The following is an 18979-nucleotide window of genomic DNA, read 5'->3' on the forward strand; positions in this document are numbered from 1 at the left end:
TAGGCAAAGGCCTCTCTGCCTTCCGAGAACAAAGAGAAACTGTGTATAAAAGAGGTGACCCAGAATCCAGAACTTTAGAAATCTTTGCTTAGCAGAGGAATCAGAGAGACTGAGGAGAGACTATTCCTAAGCTGAAGTGTTGCTTGGGGGATTGGCCTGCATTGGTTGCCTAACTGCCAGAGAGAGGAGAGAGGAACTTTGTTTGTACTTTCATCAACTTGTGAAGGATCTCCAAGGGCTTGAGATAGAGCTTGCCTCCTGCTGAAGTCTCAGGGACAACAGACTTTACCAACCAGCTCCCCAAGAGTTTTTTGGTTGTGCCTGCAGTTTTGTTGGGCTTTCTGAGGGTCTGCGTGTCGCAAAGAACTGGAAGCGCGACTCGTGAGAATGAAGCGTGTCGCCGCCGCAGCATCACTGGAGAAGGGTGTCGCCGCTGCTGCTGTCGCTTCACATCGCAGAAGCATCTTGCATCACCGGAAAAGTGTGTCACCGCTGTCGTCGCATCACTGAAGAAGGGTGCCGTCACTGCAGCTGTTGCATCGCATCTCATCGCTGAAGCACCTTGCATCACCGGAAAAGAGTGTCGCAGGCCCGGTCACGGCTCAGATGAATCGTTGAGTCGCCGCAAGGCCGTCGGGTGTGCAAGCTTTGTGTCACATCAAGAAGAAGATGCCATCTTTGTTTTCATTGCACCAGATCTTCATCGCATCACGGCGTTGTTGGTCGCACCACCACGGAAGAGCAGTAAGAAACCGACCTATCCCCGTTCCTGCATGTAAGGAACCATAGCATCACCTTCCCTGGAACACTTTTGTTGTATAGCATTACGCATCCTAAGGTACATTGAACTCAAGGTGTCGTATTTTAACATCTAAAGAAAACTAAGCTAATTCTACCATTTTAGGTACAGTATTGGGGATTTTTGTCGTTTGTGGTCTTGTGTTAAATCTATATAAAGAATACTTATTTTTATAATATAACTGGTGTGGTGTCCATCTGTAGTGTTGTCACTGGGTTACTGTATGTGTTCACAAATGCTTTACACACTGCTGCTGAGATAAGCCTGTCTGCTCGTACCAAGCTACCAAGGGGGTGAGCAGGGGTTATTTTAGGAGTGTACCCCCTTACCCTGACTAGACGCTAGGGTCCCTATTTGTCAAAGGTACCTACCTCTGCCAACTAGAGACCCCCAAATCTAACAGACACCTATAAAAAATTATCTGGATACGCGGTGGCAGCACAGAGAGGTAATCCTCAAAATAAAGAGAATGAAAAATGCACATAGTATACACTCAAACAGTTTGGATCCAGAACTTTGCTAAATTAGTACGTCATTGCTGTCTGTCATGAAAGATCACATATACTGCAGGAAAAAAACTTAAAGAAAAACGTTATTGAAATAAAAATTGCCAACGGTTAAGTTCAACTGGACCAGTTGGAGGGACAGCTAATTGGGCTTTTCCTACACCCCTTTCTTTGTTTTTCTGGGAAATACTTAGAGCATAACTCGTAAAATATGTCCGCAATCTAGGATGTCACCATCCCAGCTCAGTCATTCAAGTTCCTGGAATGATACTCGCAAACACACCTCTGCCATTTGATATAGGGAATTAGGGCGGTGCTTGGAAACGTCCGCAAGGTAAAAAGAGAAAGTGGACCAAGTGGCTAAAAGCAATCTGTCGGCCATGTTATAAATGTTGTATTCGTAGCAATTAGTGCCTTAAGTGCTGCCAAACCAGCAGTGATTGACTCTAGCTATAAGATTTTCGGTAATAGAAGAGTATTGGCTACTTGTACCTCTCATATAGTCTTATGTATTTCTGTTCTATTTGTATCTTTGTAACCCTCCCATTTACTCAGTATATTTGGCGAAGCCTGCTTATGCACTCCCACTACGCATTCAGGTCCTGAGGGAGCCGTTATGGTACAATACCCCATCATGTAACATACTGTCACCTGCAATACTTGTTAAGCTTAAAAGAAAGCTCTGCACAGGTAGCGGTGCGCCTACAAAGAAAATGCCATGTGTGGAAAACAAAACGGCTCCAGAAGAAATCGCTGCACTCTTGTACCAGTTTGGTGCAGTAAAGGGATCCCGCTGTGTCACACCAATGCAGCATAATTAGTTAGCCATGCAGAACAAAAAATATGCACAGCTGCCATATTACAAGATACAGCTCAGCATACTGGGTTGCAACAGTTGTAAAAAGAGTTCTCCTCAACAACCCATGAACCTTGGAAGCGTAGGAAAACTATAGTTATGCGGTGCTACTTCCGGAAAAAACTGAAGTTACGTATGGCTGCATCAACCATTTAGAAAGCAGCAAAGAGGGTGACACTGCACTAAACCAATGGGGAGGGAGCATGCAGGAGCAAAGTCCTTTGTGGAATACAGCAGGTCTTGCAGACAACACATGCGCGCTACTTATGCTCGACCTCAAAAATAAAAAAATAAGAAGCAAGAAAAAGCCACCAGACAGGAAGCGTTATGGGAGCATTGAATAAGCGGGTGTGGGGGAAGAAAACACTGTGCTACCATGGAAGAAAAAGAAATGTTAGCTCCCTGAATGTGTGAAATGGAACATTGGAAGTCATCCGATCAAAAGGTTGGTAAAGAATCTATGCTCCAGAGGAAGAGGAAGGAAAGTTAACAAATTGAAAGCAAGAATATAAGAGTTACAAGAATGATAACTATTGGAAAGCAATGGGATGATCCAAATCCCACTGTACGTTTTGGAATTGTCCACAATAGCTAAAAGCTGTCTGGAGGGGTGACCTAAATAAAATGAAAATCAGTATCCTTCATATGGTAAGGGATGTTCTAGCTTTGTTGTTCTTTAGACTGTAGTTGCATAGCACTGGAAGTGTTCAAGGTCCTGATTTATTTTTCATCAAAGTACACTGGTTATATTACCAACGCCATTCTGAGTGAGAACTATAATACAATGATTGCCTGCTATAGAATTGATGAGTTTAAATATTTCTTTCACACTATATTGCATTCATTTAACTGTATGACGTTGATGACTGTCATTCTTGGTAAATCTCCGCTGGTATCATTGCCAGGTTTCCACAAATTATTTGGCATGTATGGTCTGTTATTAATTAGCTGAACATTTTTATTTTAGTGTACTTCTGCCAATATATTTTTTTGGTTCTACTTTCACATCTATTAATGAATACAGTTTGCTCACCAACACTGATACACTTCATGCTTATGTATGGTTTTAGGATTTAATAAGAGACCAAGGACTCCAGCGGAGCGAGGGGGGTAAGTTGCATTGTCCAACCTATTCTTTTCACTTGCAAATAAGTGCATGTTTCTCTATATTAAAACAATGTATAGTGCTAATTTTTCTATGAGGACCATGAAATGCCATACAAAGAAGAATGAATGTGTAGAACACTTAGTGACACAGTAATAAGCACATCCATGCTCTTATGTGCACATTTATTTGTGCTATTATACTTGCATTCAAGTCAACTGGCATTTGCGTACATAGTTTCTCTCAAGCACAGAGGTCATTATTATCAATTATTATGAAATTATAGTCACCAGGGATTACCTTATTCTGTTTGTAGGAATACCATTATCAGACTTAATAGTTTTTAATATTCCCTGAAGTTAGTAGTAGTTGTATTCATATATCCTTCATACCCCAGTGTGTGTGGTGCCAAATCACATTTCGAACAGGTAAATAAATGTACAATTGTGAGGAATCACAGGTGGCCCCAGGGCAATCAGAAGTTAGCGGGCTCTAGTTTTGTCAACAGATGGCTTTCACTTATGCTGATTTGAGTCCTTCTTATTCTGATCACACAAACTGGAGACTAAGTATGTTGTAACTTTTGCATCTCAGTAATGAATTAAAGCAATCCAAGTCTGATTCAGGGAGGTTCTTTAAGCTACAAAGACAAAATAACACTAAATAATGTATTTTCCTGGCAGTGCATTTTCTTTCTTTCTTTTCCAAAGGGAAATTATTTACTTACAAGCGCAGTTTCTTACTACACACAAAATTACAAATATTTAAAAAATGGGAATTGGAAATACCAATCAGAACCCCTCCTAAATGGGACCTCCAAAGCTACCTATAGTGCACATCACAAACCCTGAGGAAAGTTCACAGCTTGGCACTAGCATCCTTCATTTAAACTAGACCAGTCAATTTTGAGTGACCGTTGTCCTTTGGAGAGTCCTATCCCCCGTATGTACTTATAGCAAAACATGCAAGGATTTATACTATAAACCGATAAGGCCTGCTAACCTCACAAAGGATGTTCATAATGATAATATCAGGCCAAATTCTTTTGGCAGTTAATATATACAATCAGTAAAATCTAGCTGCCTATGACTTTACCAAACAGAAATATTTGTCATTTACAACAAATAGTCCAAAACAATTAGGTTTGATATAGCTTTTCACAGTGAAAACAACTCGCAGAATTAACACTCCTTATTTATACTGCAGGTTATCTAGCACCACTCAATACCAATAAAAAATATGGTCCACTACCACAAGGCCTTACCAAATACTCAGCCCCCAGATTCTGCTGGTAGTGTAGCAAATCAAACTTTCCACCTGTGCAGAGGCTTGTATGGATGAATCACTGCTCTAGGCAGCACCTTACAGCCCTGACAGAACAATATGGGTGTTCTTTTTGGTCTCGCAAGGCACTAGAAACCCTACGACTTTCTATATTTTTCATCACTTTTAATGCAGTTTTACTTGACCAGTATTTTTTATCTTTGATGTGACCACACTGTGCCAAACCTTTTGTGGGTCCCCTGGCTCAAATCCATTGTTTTTTTGCTCACCATGCCAATTCCAGTTTGGACCCAGCCATATGCAAATTAGTCTTGACCCTGCGCCCCATGGTAGCAGTCCAGACCTACCTCCTAGGCCAGGTCCTCCCTGGACCGGAAACAAGCATCCAGGGACCGGTTTCAGGGTATGTCACCCTTCTTCAGCCAGGCTAGCTTGAATCCAGTGGCACAGTGAGCAAGGGACCCACATCTGGGCATACCCGGATGTACGTTGTTACAACGCATGCTTTTACCACGCATGCCTTTACAACGCAGGTTTTTCATTGCAAGTCCTTACAACGACTTGCGTTGGAGGGTGCTGGATAGTTTAATTTACTATTCCAACTCCAGTCCCTGTGGATAGTAGGGAAGGTGTTGGATAGTAAATTAAACTATAACCTATCCTCAGCGCCCCCCAGCGCAATTCGTTGTAATGACTTGCGTTGAAAAACCTCCGTTGTAAAGGCACTGCGTGGTAAAAGTTGTGTCGTAAAGGATGTTTCCCGGCATACCCGTCCCACTTAGAGCGAAAAGTGTTATAACAAGCAAATGATAAACGGAATGCTGACAGTGCAAACATTCTCCACCAGTAAAAGATTTGGGTTACATCCATCGTTCTTTTGCCCACAATGCCACCCCTGTTTGGACCCAGCCATATGCAAACCAGCCTTGTCCCTGTGCCCCATGGGAACGGTCCAGACCGAACTGCTAGGCCAGTTCCTCCCTGGACCAGAAACAAGCATCCTGTGACCGGGTTCAGGGTATGTCACCCTTCGTCAGCCAGGCTAGCTTGAATCCAGTGGCACAGAGCAAGGGACCCACGTCTGGGCATACCATCCCACTTAGAGCGAAAAATGTTACAGCAAGCAAATGATGGACGGAGTGCTGACAATGCAAACATTCTCCCCTAGTCAAAAGGTCTGGGCTACATCCATCGTTCTTTTGCCCACAACGCCACCCCAGTTTGGACCCAGCCATATGCAAACCAGTCTGGACCCTGTGCCCCATGGGAACAGTCCCGACCGAACTGTTAGGCCAGGTCCTTCCTGGACCGGAAACAACCATCCTGGGACCGGTTTCATGGTATGCCACCCTTCTTCAGCCAGGCTAGCTTGAATCCAGTGGCTCAGTGAGCAAGGGACCCACCTCTGGGGATACCCATCCCAGTTAGGGCGAAAAGTATTACAGCAAGCAAATGATGGATGGAAAGCTGACAATGCAAACATTCTCCCCCAGTTAAAAGATCTGGTTTACATCCATTGTTCATTTGCCCACAACCCTGCCCCAGCTTGGACCCAGCCATATGCAAACCAGTCTTGACCCTGTGCCCCATGGGAACAGTCCAGACTGAACTGCTAGGCCAGGTCCTAGGATGCTTCTTTCCAGTCCAGGGAGGACCTGGCTTGGCAGTTCGGGCTGGACTGTTCCCATTGGGCGCAGGGTCAAGACTGATTTGCATATGTCTGGGTCCAAACTGGAATGGCATGCTGAGCAAAAAAAATATGGATTTAGGCCCAGATCTCTGTACTGGGGTGAAAATATGACATTGTTCTGCTTCTGTCCAGCAATTGTTTTTTTTGCAGTTATCACCCCATGTGTGACGGGTATGCTCAAACATGAGTCCCTTGCTCTCCATGCCACTGGAGTCAAACTACCCTGGCTGATGAGGGCTGAAAGCCCGAAACCGGTCCTAGAATGCTTGTTTCCTGTCCAGGGAGTACCTGACCTGGCAGTTCGGGCTGGACTGTTCCCATTGGGCGCAGGGTCAAGACTGATTTGCATATGGCTGGGTCCAAACTGGAATTGGCATAGCGAGCAAAAAAACAATGGATTTAGGCCCAGATCTCTGTACTGGGGTGAATGTATGACAGTGTTCTGCATCCTGTCCATCAATTGTTCTTTTTGCCTTCCCTGCAACAGCACATAAGGAAGACTATACAGAGATCTGTGAACATTGTGCTGATATGATCAGTTTTGACATCCCCTCCTGGATAAACTTAACACCCTCTTTTTGAACATCATGCCAGGTTCTCCCCTTGACCCAGCCCGCCCAAAATTCTTCGCCTGGGCATCACTGCTATTCTCCCCCATCTATCTAAACTGATTACTAAGTCTATCTATCTATGCTTAGTACCAAAGCAATGGAAACATGCTATGGTGCTTCTCATTCAGAAAAATCTTACACTGGATCCCTCCATTTTAGAGAACCTTTGATCTATTTTTTTATTACCTTTTTGGGCTAAAATTCTAGAGACACGTGAATAATCTTCTGACAATCTTTATTGACTCTAAAGCAGTGCTTCATTCTTCTCAGTCTGACTTTAGGGCTCATCATGCCACTGAATCGGCTCTTCTCTTGTCGTAGGAAGTTCTCAGACAGAATGCGGACAAATGTCAGTCTTCTGCCCGAATAGTACTGGACGTAAGCGCTGCCTTCAACACCTTATCCTACTGTATCCTTATCCATAGGCATGTGGGATAGGCGGTAAGGTGCTTAAATGGTTCAAGTCCTTCCTCCAGGATCAAACCTTTTAGGTTTCACAAATGCCTCGTGTCTCTGAGACTCTTGTCTCAGCTCAAGAAGTTCCTTCAATCTTGAGTCTAACCCTGTTTATTATCTATATTTGACCGTTAGCAGATATTATTAACAAATACAAAGTTCCTGTGATGTCATACGCCGACGACACCCAACTTATTGTTAATCTCTCAGAACCTAACATCATTTCAACAGATTGTTTTAGATCTTGTCTGGCTGAAGTCGCCATATTTATGACCGACAGCTGTTTGAAATGAAATGAGAATAAAACAGAACTCCTGCTAGTAGCAATCCCTGCTTGGTAGCTCAACAGAAAGTGAAATATTTTGGAGTCTAGTTTGATTCCAAACTCTCATTCGAAGATCAGGTTAGAAACATAGTGGGCCAAGGCTTAATTCTAACTAAGTCTCGTAAAACCATTGTGCACACTCTTATTACCTCCCAACTGGGCTATAGTAATGTCCTGTATCTCAGAGCTACAAAGGGGAGTCTCAGCTGGCTTCTGAGAGTCCAGAATGCAGCAGCTAGACTTGTGCTCACTTTCCCAAAAGATCTTCTGTGTCGGAAGCTCGCAGACGGCAGCACCGGCTCCCAATTCTCCCAAAGAATTACGTTGAAAGCCATGTGTTTCTGCCGCCGAATCCTCCACAAGCAAGGCCCAAAATACCTGCTTTCTATGATACAACCCTACACCCCTGCTTATGATCTGAGATCATCCGATGCTAAACTATCCAGAATACCTAGGATAACATAAGCCAGACTGGGTGCTCGATATTTCTCCTTCCTGGCCTTTAAAATGTGGAACTCTCTTCCTTATGAACTGAGAGCGTTGCCCTCAGAGACATCGTTCAGAAGCAAACTGAAAACCGGGTGGTTCCGTAATACGTATTAACTCCATGGCCTCGCTTGATTCTAGTTTCTCTTTTTTCCTTTTGTCAGGGCCTCAGTGTGGGGAGACGCCATACAGGTGTAACCGTGGGCTTTACAAATTTCGTTAATATAATGTTCTTATATTATAGTAAGCAGTATTTATTTTATGTCAGTGAGGGAGTAATTTTATATTTAAAAGGTAGAGACCAAACCCAGGACGATTTAAGGACTGAGGTGTGCTGGTGTGCTTCCAATTCCCATTCAGGTTGAGTCGCCCATACTAGTTTTGCAACTGTGAGGCATATCGAGTATGATCTAAAAACCTCATGGCCAAGGTTACTTAGATTGGAAGACAAGGTAATGAATGAGGGATTTGATTAAAATGTATTATAATAAGCTGGCTTGCGCTTAAAAAACAATAGAATTCAATATTGTCCAAATGGAATATGTCTTGTGGAGAAGTGTGGCTCAATGGTTAGAGTGGTAGACCCTGATGCAGAGGTCTGGCCCGGGACCAGGGTTCAATTCCCACCTCGGCGGGTCTTCTTCTCAATTTCCTCGGATCTGATAATTCTCGCCTCGGTGCCTATTCTAATCATGGGTCCCACTCTGCAACTCTGGGCAATAGCTTGCTTATTCTCCACAACGGCCCCAACAGTGCTGGGTTGCCTGGCTTCACCTTGGGGATGCTAAGGAGTGGACATTTCACAGGGAAAAGCCAGGAAGGGTTTCACAGCGGTATGCGTGACACCGCCAAGACACCCCAGTTGGGGTATAATTGCGCTTTACATTTCTTGTGTATTAGCCAAAGTTACCCGTTTCGTTCTTGAACCTAATTGTCCCACCATAAAAATGCCTTTTGAAATCATTTTGTCTCAATAAACTCGAGGACCATCTATTTTGATATGTTTATTGTGCCAAAAAGAGGCTAAATTAGAGTATTTTTGTTGTGTGTCCATCATTGAATTGATTAAAAATACTGCCTGTTTGGTATCACGGAGAATAGTGTTGGAGTAGGTGGTTGGAACATGTGGATGTCAAATATGATATGAGGGATGCGTTGAACAGGATTGCGTACTGTACATCTAACCAAGTGGGGTGGCAAGAATCAGGGTTGGTTTACCATCTTAAACCTTTTTTGAAAAAGAAAGCCAACTGATATTCTTTAAAGTTTGTCAGTTTTACACTCATTATTCCTTTGGATGTCTTAGCTTTTTCAGAGAAGTTCTTGAACGTTTCCTATTCCGTAGGAAGGAATATAGTACATTGTCAAGTTGGGAAAATAAATCATCTGACCGTAATCATTAACCATACAGTTGAACATCAGTCTCAATTCTGCCCCCGTCAGCTTAAGAATTTGGAGTACCAGCTCGCTACAAGATTTATAATTTCTCTAAAACCAGCTTTTCATTAAACTTCAGCCCAAGATATTTTATATATATGTATAGCTTGGCAGGCTATTCCTAAGTCTCCTAATCGTTCCTTTCCTCTCAATTTGTTTACTGCTGTGACCTCTGATTTGGCTCTGTTCAAAGTATAGCTAGAGTGGTGCGAGTAAGTTGCTGTAGTTTGGTATAAAGCTGCAATATATTGTTCCGCCTATTTAGTAAAGATTAGGATAACATTTGCATTGACTGCCACTTTGATCATGATGGTATCCAATAAGATCCCTGTGATATTTTTGTTTGCCCTCATGTGAAGCAAGGGTTCTATAACTACAATTGTCAATTACTTTTTTATTATGATTTAGAATTCCGAAGAATTCCACATAAAATACATAAATAAAACATCATTCATTACATACAAGAATGCGAAGTAAAAATACAGGTACAATTTTATACTAAGATACCAACAATTAAAAGAGAACACTTTTTCCTTCAGTAGACTAAGCTATACACTGGGCAACATCATATCAATGCAAAAAGACTTCTTTCAGTTAGACAGGAGAGTTAATAACAGTTATGATCGGGATTTAGGGAAAAGGAAAAAACACTACCTTATCATACAAAAGTGCAAGTGCACTGCAATTTCTGGAAGAGTATTTATAACTAACAAAAACAACACATGTGATAATTGACCACCTTTTCTGGTACTTTGTGTTAGATGTGAATCATCAGAGATAGTACTATTCAGACTGACTCCTACAGATAGATTATTGTAGAGGGCCATTTCCATACAAATAAAGTTCAGACCTAGTTGAAACTTTTGTAAGTTTGCCCTTGGTTCAGTACAACCCATCAAAAGCCTTTTCAGCATCGAGGTCAATGGCCATAGCTGGCATGCTAGCTAAATGCACCTTTTAGTATTATCATTAGAGAGACGATATTTGATAAATCCTACGTAATTCGTGTGTATCACATTGGGTAGTAAGTTCTCCACTCTGATTGCAAGTATGTTCTCAGTTTGCAATCACTATTGATCAATGAGATTGGTCTATAATTTTTTGGTCAGGTAAGATCCTTTCTTTTTTTTAGGAGAACTACTATAACTGTTTCTGTTGGAGTCCCCTCAACTGCCCACGTTTGTGCAAAATATTAAAAAGGATTTACTAGCTGGACTTGTAAATTGGGCAAAACTTATTTTTAAAATTTTGCAGTATACCCCTCTGGGCCTACAGATGTGTTTATTTTCAATGTGTCAATGACTTACTTCACATTATCAATAGTAATGGGAGAGTTAAGTTTGTTTTGGTCTTCTGATATAGAAGGAAGGTCTAATTCAGCTAGAAATCTGGAGCATTCGTGGAGGTCTACTTAATTAGTATAATCACATAATCGCTTGTAGAATACCTTGAAAAAGTTTACTCTCCGATCAGAATTTGTGTTTCCTCTCTTAACTTTAATAATAATAATAAAGGAATTTATAAAGCGCCTGGTGACGCCATCCCGGCGTGTCCCCGCGCTGTGGAGTGAGCAGCAGGAAAAAGTGAGAGACCTATAGGGTAAAAAGGTGGGTTTTTAAAAGTTTCCTAAATATTGTCTCTGTCTCTGCAAGTCTAATGTTCAGAGGGAGAGAATTCCAATTTTTGGCCGCCAGCGCACGAAAGGAGCGCCCTCCCATTCTGGCCTTGTTTATCCGGGGGGCTTTCAGAAGTCCAGTTCCTTCGGAGCGTAGTGCTCTGTTGGGCACATAAGGGATAGCAAGATCCTTTAGGTATTCAGGGGCTTTCTGAGAGGTTATCCTGTGACATATGAGGAGCGCTTTGAACAGGATCCTCTTTTTTATAGGGAGCCAGTGAAGGGCAGCCAAGGTGGGCTTTGAGGCAGCTCTTTTGGGTAGTCTGAGGACTAACCGAGCTGCCGTGTTCTGAAGGACCTGCAGCTTTCTAATGTTCTTCTCGGAAGTCCCTAAGAGTAGAACATTACCGTAATCGATACGGGAGGTGACTAGAGCTTGGGTCATCGTGCGTCTGGCCTCTAAAGGAAGAAGGTCCAGAGTACGGTTAAGGGTCTTCAACACCCCAAAGCATTTCCCTACTAGCTTCTGGACGTGGCTGTCAAAGGAGAGTCTAGGATCGACCCATACACCCAAGTTCTTTGCTTCCTTGCAAGGAGAAGGTAAAGGGCCTAAACAAGGGGGCCACCATTCCTGATTCCAACTAGCCGTGTTTCCCCCAATCACCAGAACCTCTGTTTTAGAGCCATTGAGCTTCAGGCAGTGTTGGTCCATCCAGCCTGCAAGCTCCTGCATGCAAGTTTTAAAATTTGCGGCAGCTAAGGTGGGTGCCTGGGATAGGGAGATGAGGAGTTGGGTATCGTCAGCATAAGATACTATTTTTATGCCGTACGATTGGACCACATCCGCCAACTGGGCCATATAAAGGTTAAACAGGGTGGGGCTCAGGGCCGAGCCCTGAGGCACCCCCTGTTCTAGGGCAATGCTGTCTGAGAGGGAATTTCCTCTCTGAACCTGAAAGCTGCGATCTATGAGGAAAGCTTTGAGCCAGCCCAGTGCAGCCTTGGTGACCCCAGCCTGGTTTAGACACTGTAGCAAGATGGAATGAGCCACAGTGTCAAACGCAGCACTGAGGTCCAGCATTATAAGTGCCATCGTATGACCCTCATCAGCTCCGGCCCGAAGCGTTTCAGTCGCTCTCAGGAGGGCGGTCTCAGTGGAGTAGTTGGTCCGGAAACCGGACTGGGAGCTATGCAGGGAGTTATTAGCTTCTAGGTGAGCCATGAGTTGTTTATTGGCAATTTTTTCGGTCACTTTTGCCAGGTATGGCAGGAGAGAGATCGGTCTCAAGTTTTCCAAGATGTCCTGACTTACATTAGGTTTCTTTTTAATTGGCAGTACAATTGCCTTCTTCCAATCTGGCGGTAGGCAAGCTGAGGAGAAAGATAGTTGGATTATGTGCCTAAAGTAAGGTTCTAGTACCTGTAAGCTCTCTCTTAGTACTTTCGGGGGGGCGGGGTCACGAGGGGAACCCGATTTGACGCTCTTACAGATGTTTATGAGTAATTCAGGAGGGGGAACCGAAAAGCACTGAAGGCAAGACTCAGTGGAACTAACAACTGCACTTTCCAAAAAATCATGGCCAGATGTGAAGTTGTCAGAGAAGCTGGCATAGATATTAGTGATTTTTCCAGAGAAATATTGTGCAATTTTATTACAAGTTTCCACTGAGTTGTTGCATGATACATTATCATTTGTGAGCACTGAAATCTCTTTAAAAATTTTAAAAAGCTCTTTAGAGGAGTTCTCTGCCTCCCCTATGCGCGTCTTGTAATGCAGGGCTTTGGAAGTGCGAATTTTTTTATAGTATTCCTTTTGCGCTTTTTTATATTGTAATTTGATGACTGGGCAGAAATTGACACGCCAGTCGCGTTCTAATTTTTTGCAAGCAGATTTAATAGCCTGGAGTTCGGGCGTATACCAAGGAGTGGATTTTCTGGCGTTTTTGAGATTGTTCATGCTGCGAATAGGAGCCGTTTTGTCTAGGGCCATTATGATTCGATTCTGCATCTGACTGTATGCTGTTTCACAGTCAGTGCCTTCTAAAGAGCCTCCTGCTGCAAGCAGTTTGTTAAAGGTATCCTGGGAAAAGCTTTTCCATTTCCTGCGCTGGTACCGGTGGACCGTGTCATTTTTAGGATCAGACTCAGATCTCTGCAAGTAAAATGGAATAATGGAGTGATCCGACCAGGGTACCGGAATTGGAGGAGAAACATGCACTCTGGAGATGTTCCCAAAGATAGGGTCAAGGAGGTGACCAAGTCTGTGAGTAGGATCTAGGTTTATCAAGTCTAGCTGCAGAGACCTGAGAGAGGACCTGATATCCTTAGCCTCGGAATCTAGGGGGTCGTCGAAATGAACATTCATATCACCGAGCACAAGGAAGCTGCTTTTCCTTATTGCTAGGTGAGCGGTGGTTTCTAACAGGCTAGATGTAAAATCATACAGTCTCCCAGGAGGTCTGTACACGAGAATGCCTGAAATGGAAAGTTGGGGGTTTATGATGATGGTAAACGATCCTGCTTCACTATGATCAATAGTAATAGGCGATAGGGAGCATTGAATGGGAGTTTTAGTGGCAATAGCAATTCCTCCTCCCCTGCCATCCTTCCTATCCAATCTGGACAGGGAGTAGCCAGGAGGCATGGCTTCTATGATGTCAGGGTCTGAGAATTCCCCTAGCCAGGTCTCCGTAAAAAACATAATATCAAAGCCATCATCCTCCAGTAGTTGATGTATCTGTATACTATGCTTGCTAAGAGAGCGGCAGTTAATCAATCCCGCCTTAGTCTGCATAATGGAGCCAGCCTTAGTTGATTGCACGTCAGGCGTGAAAGAGCATATGGGGCAACTATGCAAGGACAGCGCCTCCATAGTATGAGTACATGATAGGGAGACAGCGGGACAGAGATCTAGCAGCTCCTGTCTAGCGTACCGGATCTTGTGGGATGTAGAATGGCCAAGAGTCGTCGCCCCGCGCCCCGTCCGGCCGCGGACGGGCGCAGACGGGCTGGACTTTGGCTCGACTTCGGCTCGCATCCGGCGCGCCCGCTGCACGCGTCCGCTGCGCGGTCGCGGACCTCTGCACATTTATAGGAGGGGTAGGGGCGACTAGAGCGCTGAACATGCAGCCCTGAGCCCGGATGTGTTGGGCTCCTCCTCCACCCTCCGCAAACAAACGCCCAAGATGGACGCGGCGGACCGGGGCGGGAGTTCTAAGTCAAAGTGCCCAAACAAGTGATTTCAGCCCACAGGTGAGGCGCAGTTTTAAAATAGAACACAGTAATACACTGACAAATAAAATTAGCAGTCGTCGCTAAAATTAAAAAACGCTAAAGATTCAGCGCTCCCAGTGCATGCAATGAAACACCAGCGTTAGTGGATAGAATCAGCCACTGCCACCGGCTTAACTCATCTCCACAACGCGAGTGCGCTAGAACATGGAATTTATTAATGTAGAGTACAGCGCGACTAGAGCGCTGAACATGCAGCCCTGAGCCCGGATGTGTTGGGCTCCTCCTCCACCCTCCGCAAACAAACGCCCAAGATGGACGCGGCGGACCGGGGCGGGAGTTCTAAGTCAAAGTGCCCAAACAAGTGATTTCAGCCCACAGGTGAGGCGCAGTTTTAAAATAGAACACAGTAATACACTGACAAATAAAATTAGCAGTCGTCGCTAAAATTAAAAAACGCTAAAGATTCAGCGCTCCCAGTGCATGCAATGAAACACCAGCGTTAGCGGATAGAATCAGCCACTGCCACCGGCTTAACTCATCTTGCAGAAATAACCTTATAGTTTGTTTAAATTTTAGATACGATACCGACAGCTTACTAGCATTGTTAGCTTCATATAGTCTAATACTTTTTTTGTGTATCAATCCACATACCTTGTGTTGTCTTTACAGTTCCCTTAAAGTCATTTTTTTATTATTGAGATCCTGTAGAATATATGAGTCTTTTGATTGCCTGTATCATAATTCTAATAGTTGAATTTCTTTTTCTAGTAGAGGCAGGGTTTTATTTGGTTTTTTTATTGATTTGTTATCATATAATAAGTAGCTAACCACTAATTGTCGTGTTTAAGGCTTCCCATTGGGAGAGTGGAGCGGTATCTTCTGCCATTTTCGTGGAGGGAATTATCTATACCATCTTGTATTCTTTTCAAGTAGACCTGGTCTTTTAAAAATTCATCATTAAGTCTCAATAGGTTTTGTGGTCTATATGAGGAGCCCCATGAAAGGGCTAATGTTATGATGCAAGAATGATCTGAAATATGTTTAGATTATATGAGGTATCAGTTAAAGATTGTAAGTAATTGCCTGAAATATAAATTGTGTTAGGGAAAAATGTGTTATTCAGCATAGGTGGGTGTTGTTCAATCAATCAGTCAATCATAGTACTTGTAGAGCGCGCTACTTACCCGTGAGGGTCTCAAGGCGCTGAGGGGATGGGGGTGCTGCTACTGCTCGAAGAGCCAGGTCTTGAGGAGTCTTCTGAAGCTTTGTGTGTCGCGTTACTGCCGGCTGCGCTCTGCGTGGTGTGTTGTTGTTTTAAAAGCACTCTTTAGTTATTTTGGAAACTGTTTTAAAATTATCAGGCTTCGCCTCTTCGCCGCTCGCTCGCCGCTCGCCTCCTCTCCGGCCCCGGTCCACCGCAGCTGTTGCTGTTTGTGTGGAGGGCGGACCAGTGGAACCAGACACGACCCTCTGCCATGCTTTCCTCAGTCACGCCTTCCTCTGCTTCACTGGTGATGTGTTTTATCTAGGACCCGATCAATATTGTGACCTCATGCCCCTATACGGCTATAATCAATACATATCCCTATAATGGCATAACAATCAGAGCCATATTTCAGTAACTCGCCTCTGCAGTCCATGACAGTCCATGACACAGCAGAAGCCACTTCCTTAGATTCCTAGATAGCACACCTAGTTCTTTCGACATATCAAACCCCCAGCAACCTGGGAAAGCCCTGCTTGCTTTGTTTTGATTAGTAATAGAACTCCTGCGAGCACTGTAAGAACAACCAGTTCTTAGTGACATCTTTATTGACGTCTTATGTCCAAAAACGTACGTCAAACTCGGCACCTTTCAGGTATAAATATACCAACGTTGCCTTAAGCAAGCACACGGTGGTGGTGAATACTGGAGCAAAACAGCTGTCTTCTTGCAGAGAGCCCAGCAGATGCGAGAAGCCCACGGACGCTGCCCCTCCTCCTTGACGCGCTGAGAAAGACGCTGTCTTTTCTCCTGCCAAGAAAATCCAGCTCCGACGTTTCCAGCCTACCCTTGAGGGTGACTGGGATATCGGGTCCTAAGAAGGAGATACCAGACCTACTGCATTCTATTCCAGAGGTACGGTGCTGACTAAACCCTTAGAGAGAATTCTTGAAACAAACTCTTGGCAAAACCAACTTAACTTAAACTGCTACTTACTCCCTCCCTTGTATTAGGCTTAGTTAGAAGCACCAGTTGAGGTCGTTAGCCAATGTATATATGAATGTATATATTTTATTCATTTTAACTATCTTATGGCTCAGAAACCATATCAATGCTTTCACAGTATTATTTCGTAATACTCCTTTTACTGTATGCACTTTTCATAATAACAAGTCTTGCAATTGTAGCAATTCATTTCTCTTGCATGAGAAGGAAGACTGCTCAATAAATAATATCTTTTATTGAAAACGCCCGTCTCTCTATTCTTTGCATCCTGGTGAAAGTAAATCTGCACAACTGACTGAGTGAAATAGCTGCCTATTGTTTCACACGACTCTAGAGATTGACTCTTATTCTGAGGAGCAAAGTTGTCATGTTTATGCGGTTGTAGGAAGCTGAATCCCTTCTTGTCTGAGCCAGGGAAGCTGATCACTTCCTATTCAGTCAAGAAAGTTTCCAGTGACCTCTGAGCTAGCTGGCGCAAACCTAAATTAAGTCTTACATAGTCAGTAGAGACCTAGAAGACCGCAGTCCTACGTCTACACTGCTGTTTGTTATTCCAATGCGCAGGGCCTATAAGGAAAATAGGAACTACACTACACTGGGTTATAGAAACCGGTACATACCTATAACGCGCAGCGGACGTGCTCAGCGGGCACGCCGGCGGCGCGCCGAAGGCACGCCAAAGGCAAGCCCGTCTGCGCCCGTCCGAGCCCAGGAGCCATGGACTATGGCCAACCTGTTAGCTACTCCTCTTCAATGCTAAAATTACTGAGACCCCCAAGTGAACTCTGCCCTCCCTTAGCCCCTCCCATCTATGGCCGAATTATAAAAATCTGTATCTCTATTCTCCTGGCAGACCGCAGTACTTCCGCCGTCTCTAGCTTTCAATCCCCCGTGGCTATCAATACTGCCGATGACAGGCAAAACACCCTCCGCTTTACATATCTGAATACGCGCTCCTTGGTAAAGCATCAATCAGACATCTTCCTGCTACTTACGTCAGACAACCCAGATGTCCTTCTCCTTACCGAAACCTGGCTTACCCAGAATTCTCTGCCCAACATCTTAGCTGCTTTTCCGTCTGATTATTACATCCTATCGGTAAACCGGGCTCCATGTAAGGCGGGAGGAGGAATCGATGCTATCATCAACAAAAACTTTAAATTTTCCACCTTGACTCCCCTTGCACACCCAGAAGCAGAGATCTTGGTCCTACAATTTAACACAGATACTGGCTCCTTGGTGCTAGTCCTTATCCATCGCCCCCCCAAGTCAATGCCTGCCTTCCCCATGACCTTAAGTGAACAAATAGCCACGCTGGTGATCAATCACGATAAGGTGCTCCTGGCTGGGGACCTTAATTTCTGGTTCAATGACACCTCTGGGGGACCACAGACTGTTGAGTTATCCAAACTCCTATCTAACTTAAATTTACTCCAACATGTACACAACCCCACCCATGAAAAGGGACATATTTTAGATCACATTTCTCTTCCCACCCCAGATATTATGCCGTGCATTTGGTCAGACCATCACCTAATACAATTCACTGTCCCAGAAAAACCCACCGCCTTAGCAGGGGGCGAAACCAGGAAGTGGAATTCTTTAAACAAATTTGAGTTTATTGAAACCTCGGAGAACTCGGTACCCACCTTTTTGTCGTGACGTTAACTCCATGGAGGGAAAAAATTACAGAATGGCTACTATCAGCCAGCAACATCCACGCCCCTATTATTAAATTCTCCTGTGCCCGCCATTCTGAAGCTGATAAATGGTTCTCCACTGACCTTAAACAACTAAGGCTCGAGCTGCGCAAAGCTGACAGGAAATGGAGATCTAATTACTCATTTGAAGACAGAGAACACTTCGTCACTGCCCGTAGAGAGCACAGAACAGCCATTTCAACCACTAAATCAGCTTATTTCTCCTCAAAATTACTTAACGCTCACAATAAATCTAAAGACATTTTCAAAATAGTCAATGACCTATGTAATGATACTAGAACCTCCCCGATACAGACCCCCACTCAAGAACTTTGCGATTCTCTAAATCATTTCTTCCTTGACAAAATCACAGTCATCAAAAATAGTCTCCCTAACACCTTCAACTGGGAACCACTGGAAGATATCTCCAAAAATCAAAGCACTTTAGACACACTTCAACCCATATGCACCAAAACCTTATCAGCACTCTTGACCCGTGTCAAATCGGGTTCTCCCGACGACTGTTGTCCCCCACATGTCTCTAAAGAGATATCCACCATCCTGACTCAGAGTGTGCTTCCTCTTTTAAATGAGTCACTGTCTCAAGGCAAGGTTCCCACTGCCTTCAAGAATGCCACAGTAGTTCCTCTTATAAAAAAGCCAGGA

At 43.9% G+C, this 18979-nt stretch overlaps 1 protein-coding gene across 2 annotated transcripts in view; it reads left to right on the forward strand.

The window, feature by feature from the left end:
* BRAF (B-Raf proto-oncogene, serine/threonine kinase) overlaps positions 1 to 18979 on the forward strand; it is a 759203-nt gene that overhangs the window by 386303 nt on the left and 353921 nt on the right. For both annotated transcript variants that reach the window (XM_086953040.1, XM_086953041.1), the window contains exon 9: positions 3232 to 3271. In XM_086953040.1, coding sequence (XP_086809166.1) covers positions 3232 to 3271 — 40 coding nt within the window. The remainder of the gene's footprint in view (positions 1 to 3231; positions 3272 to 18979) is intronic.

This window comes from Lissotriton vulgaris, chromosome 1_2 (assembly GCF_964263255.1).
Source record: "Lissotriton vulgaris chromosome 1_2, aLisVul1.2, whole genome shotgun sequence".
Classification (NCBI taxonomy): Eukaryota; Metazoa; Chordata; class Amphibia; order Caudata; family Salamandridae; genus Lissotriton; species Lissotriton vulgaris.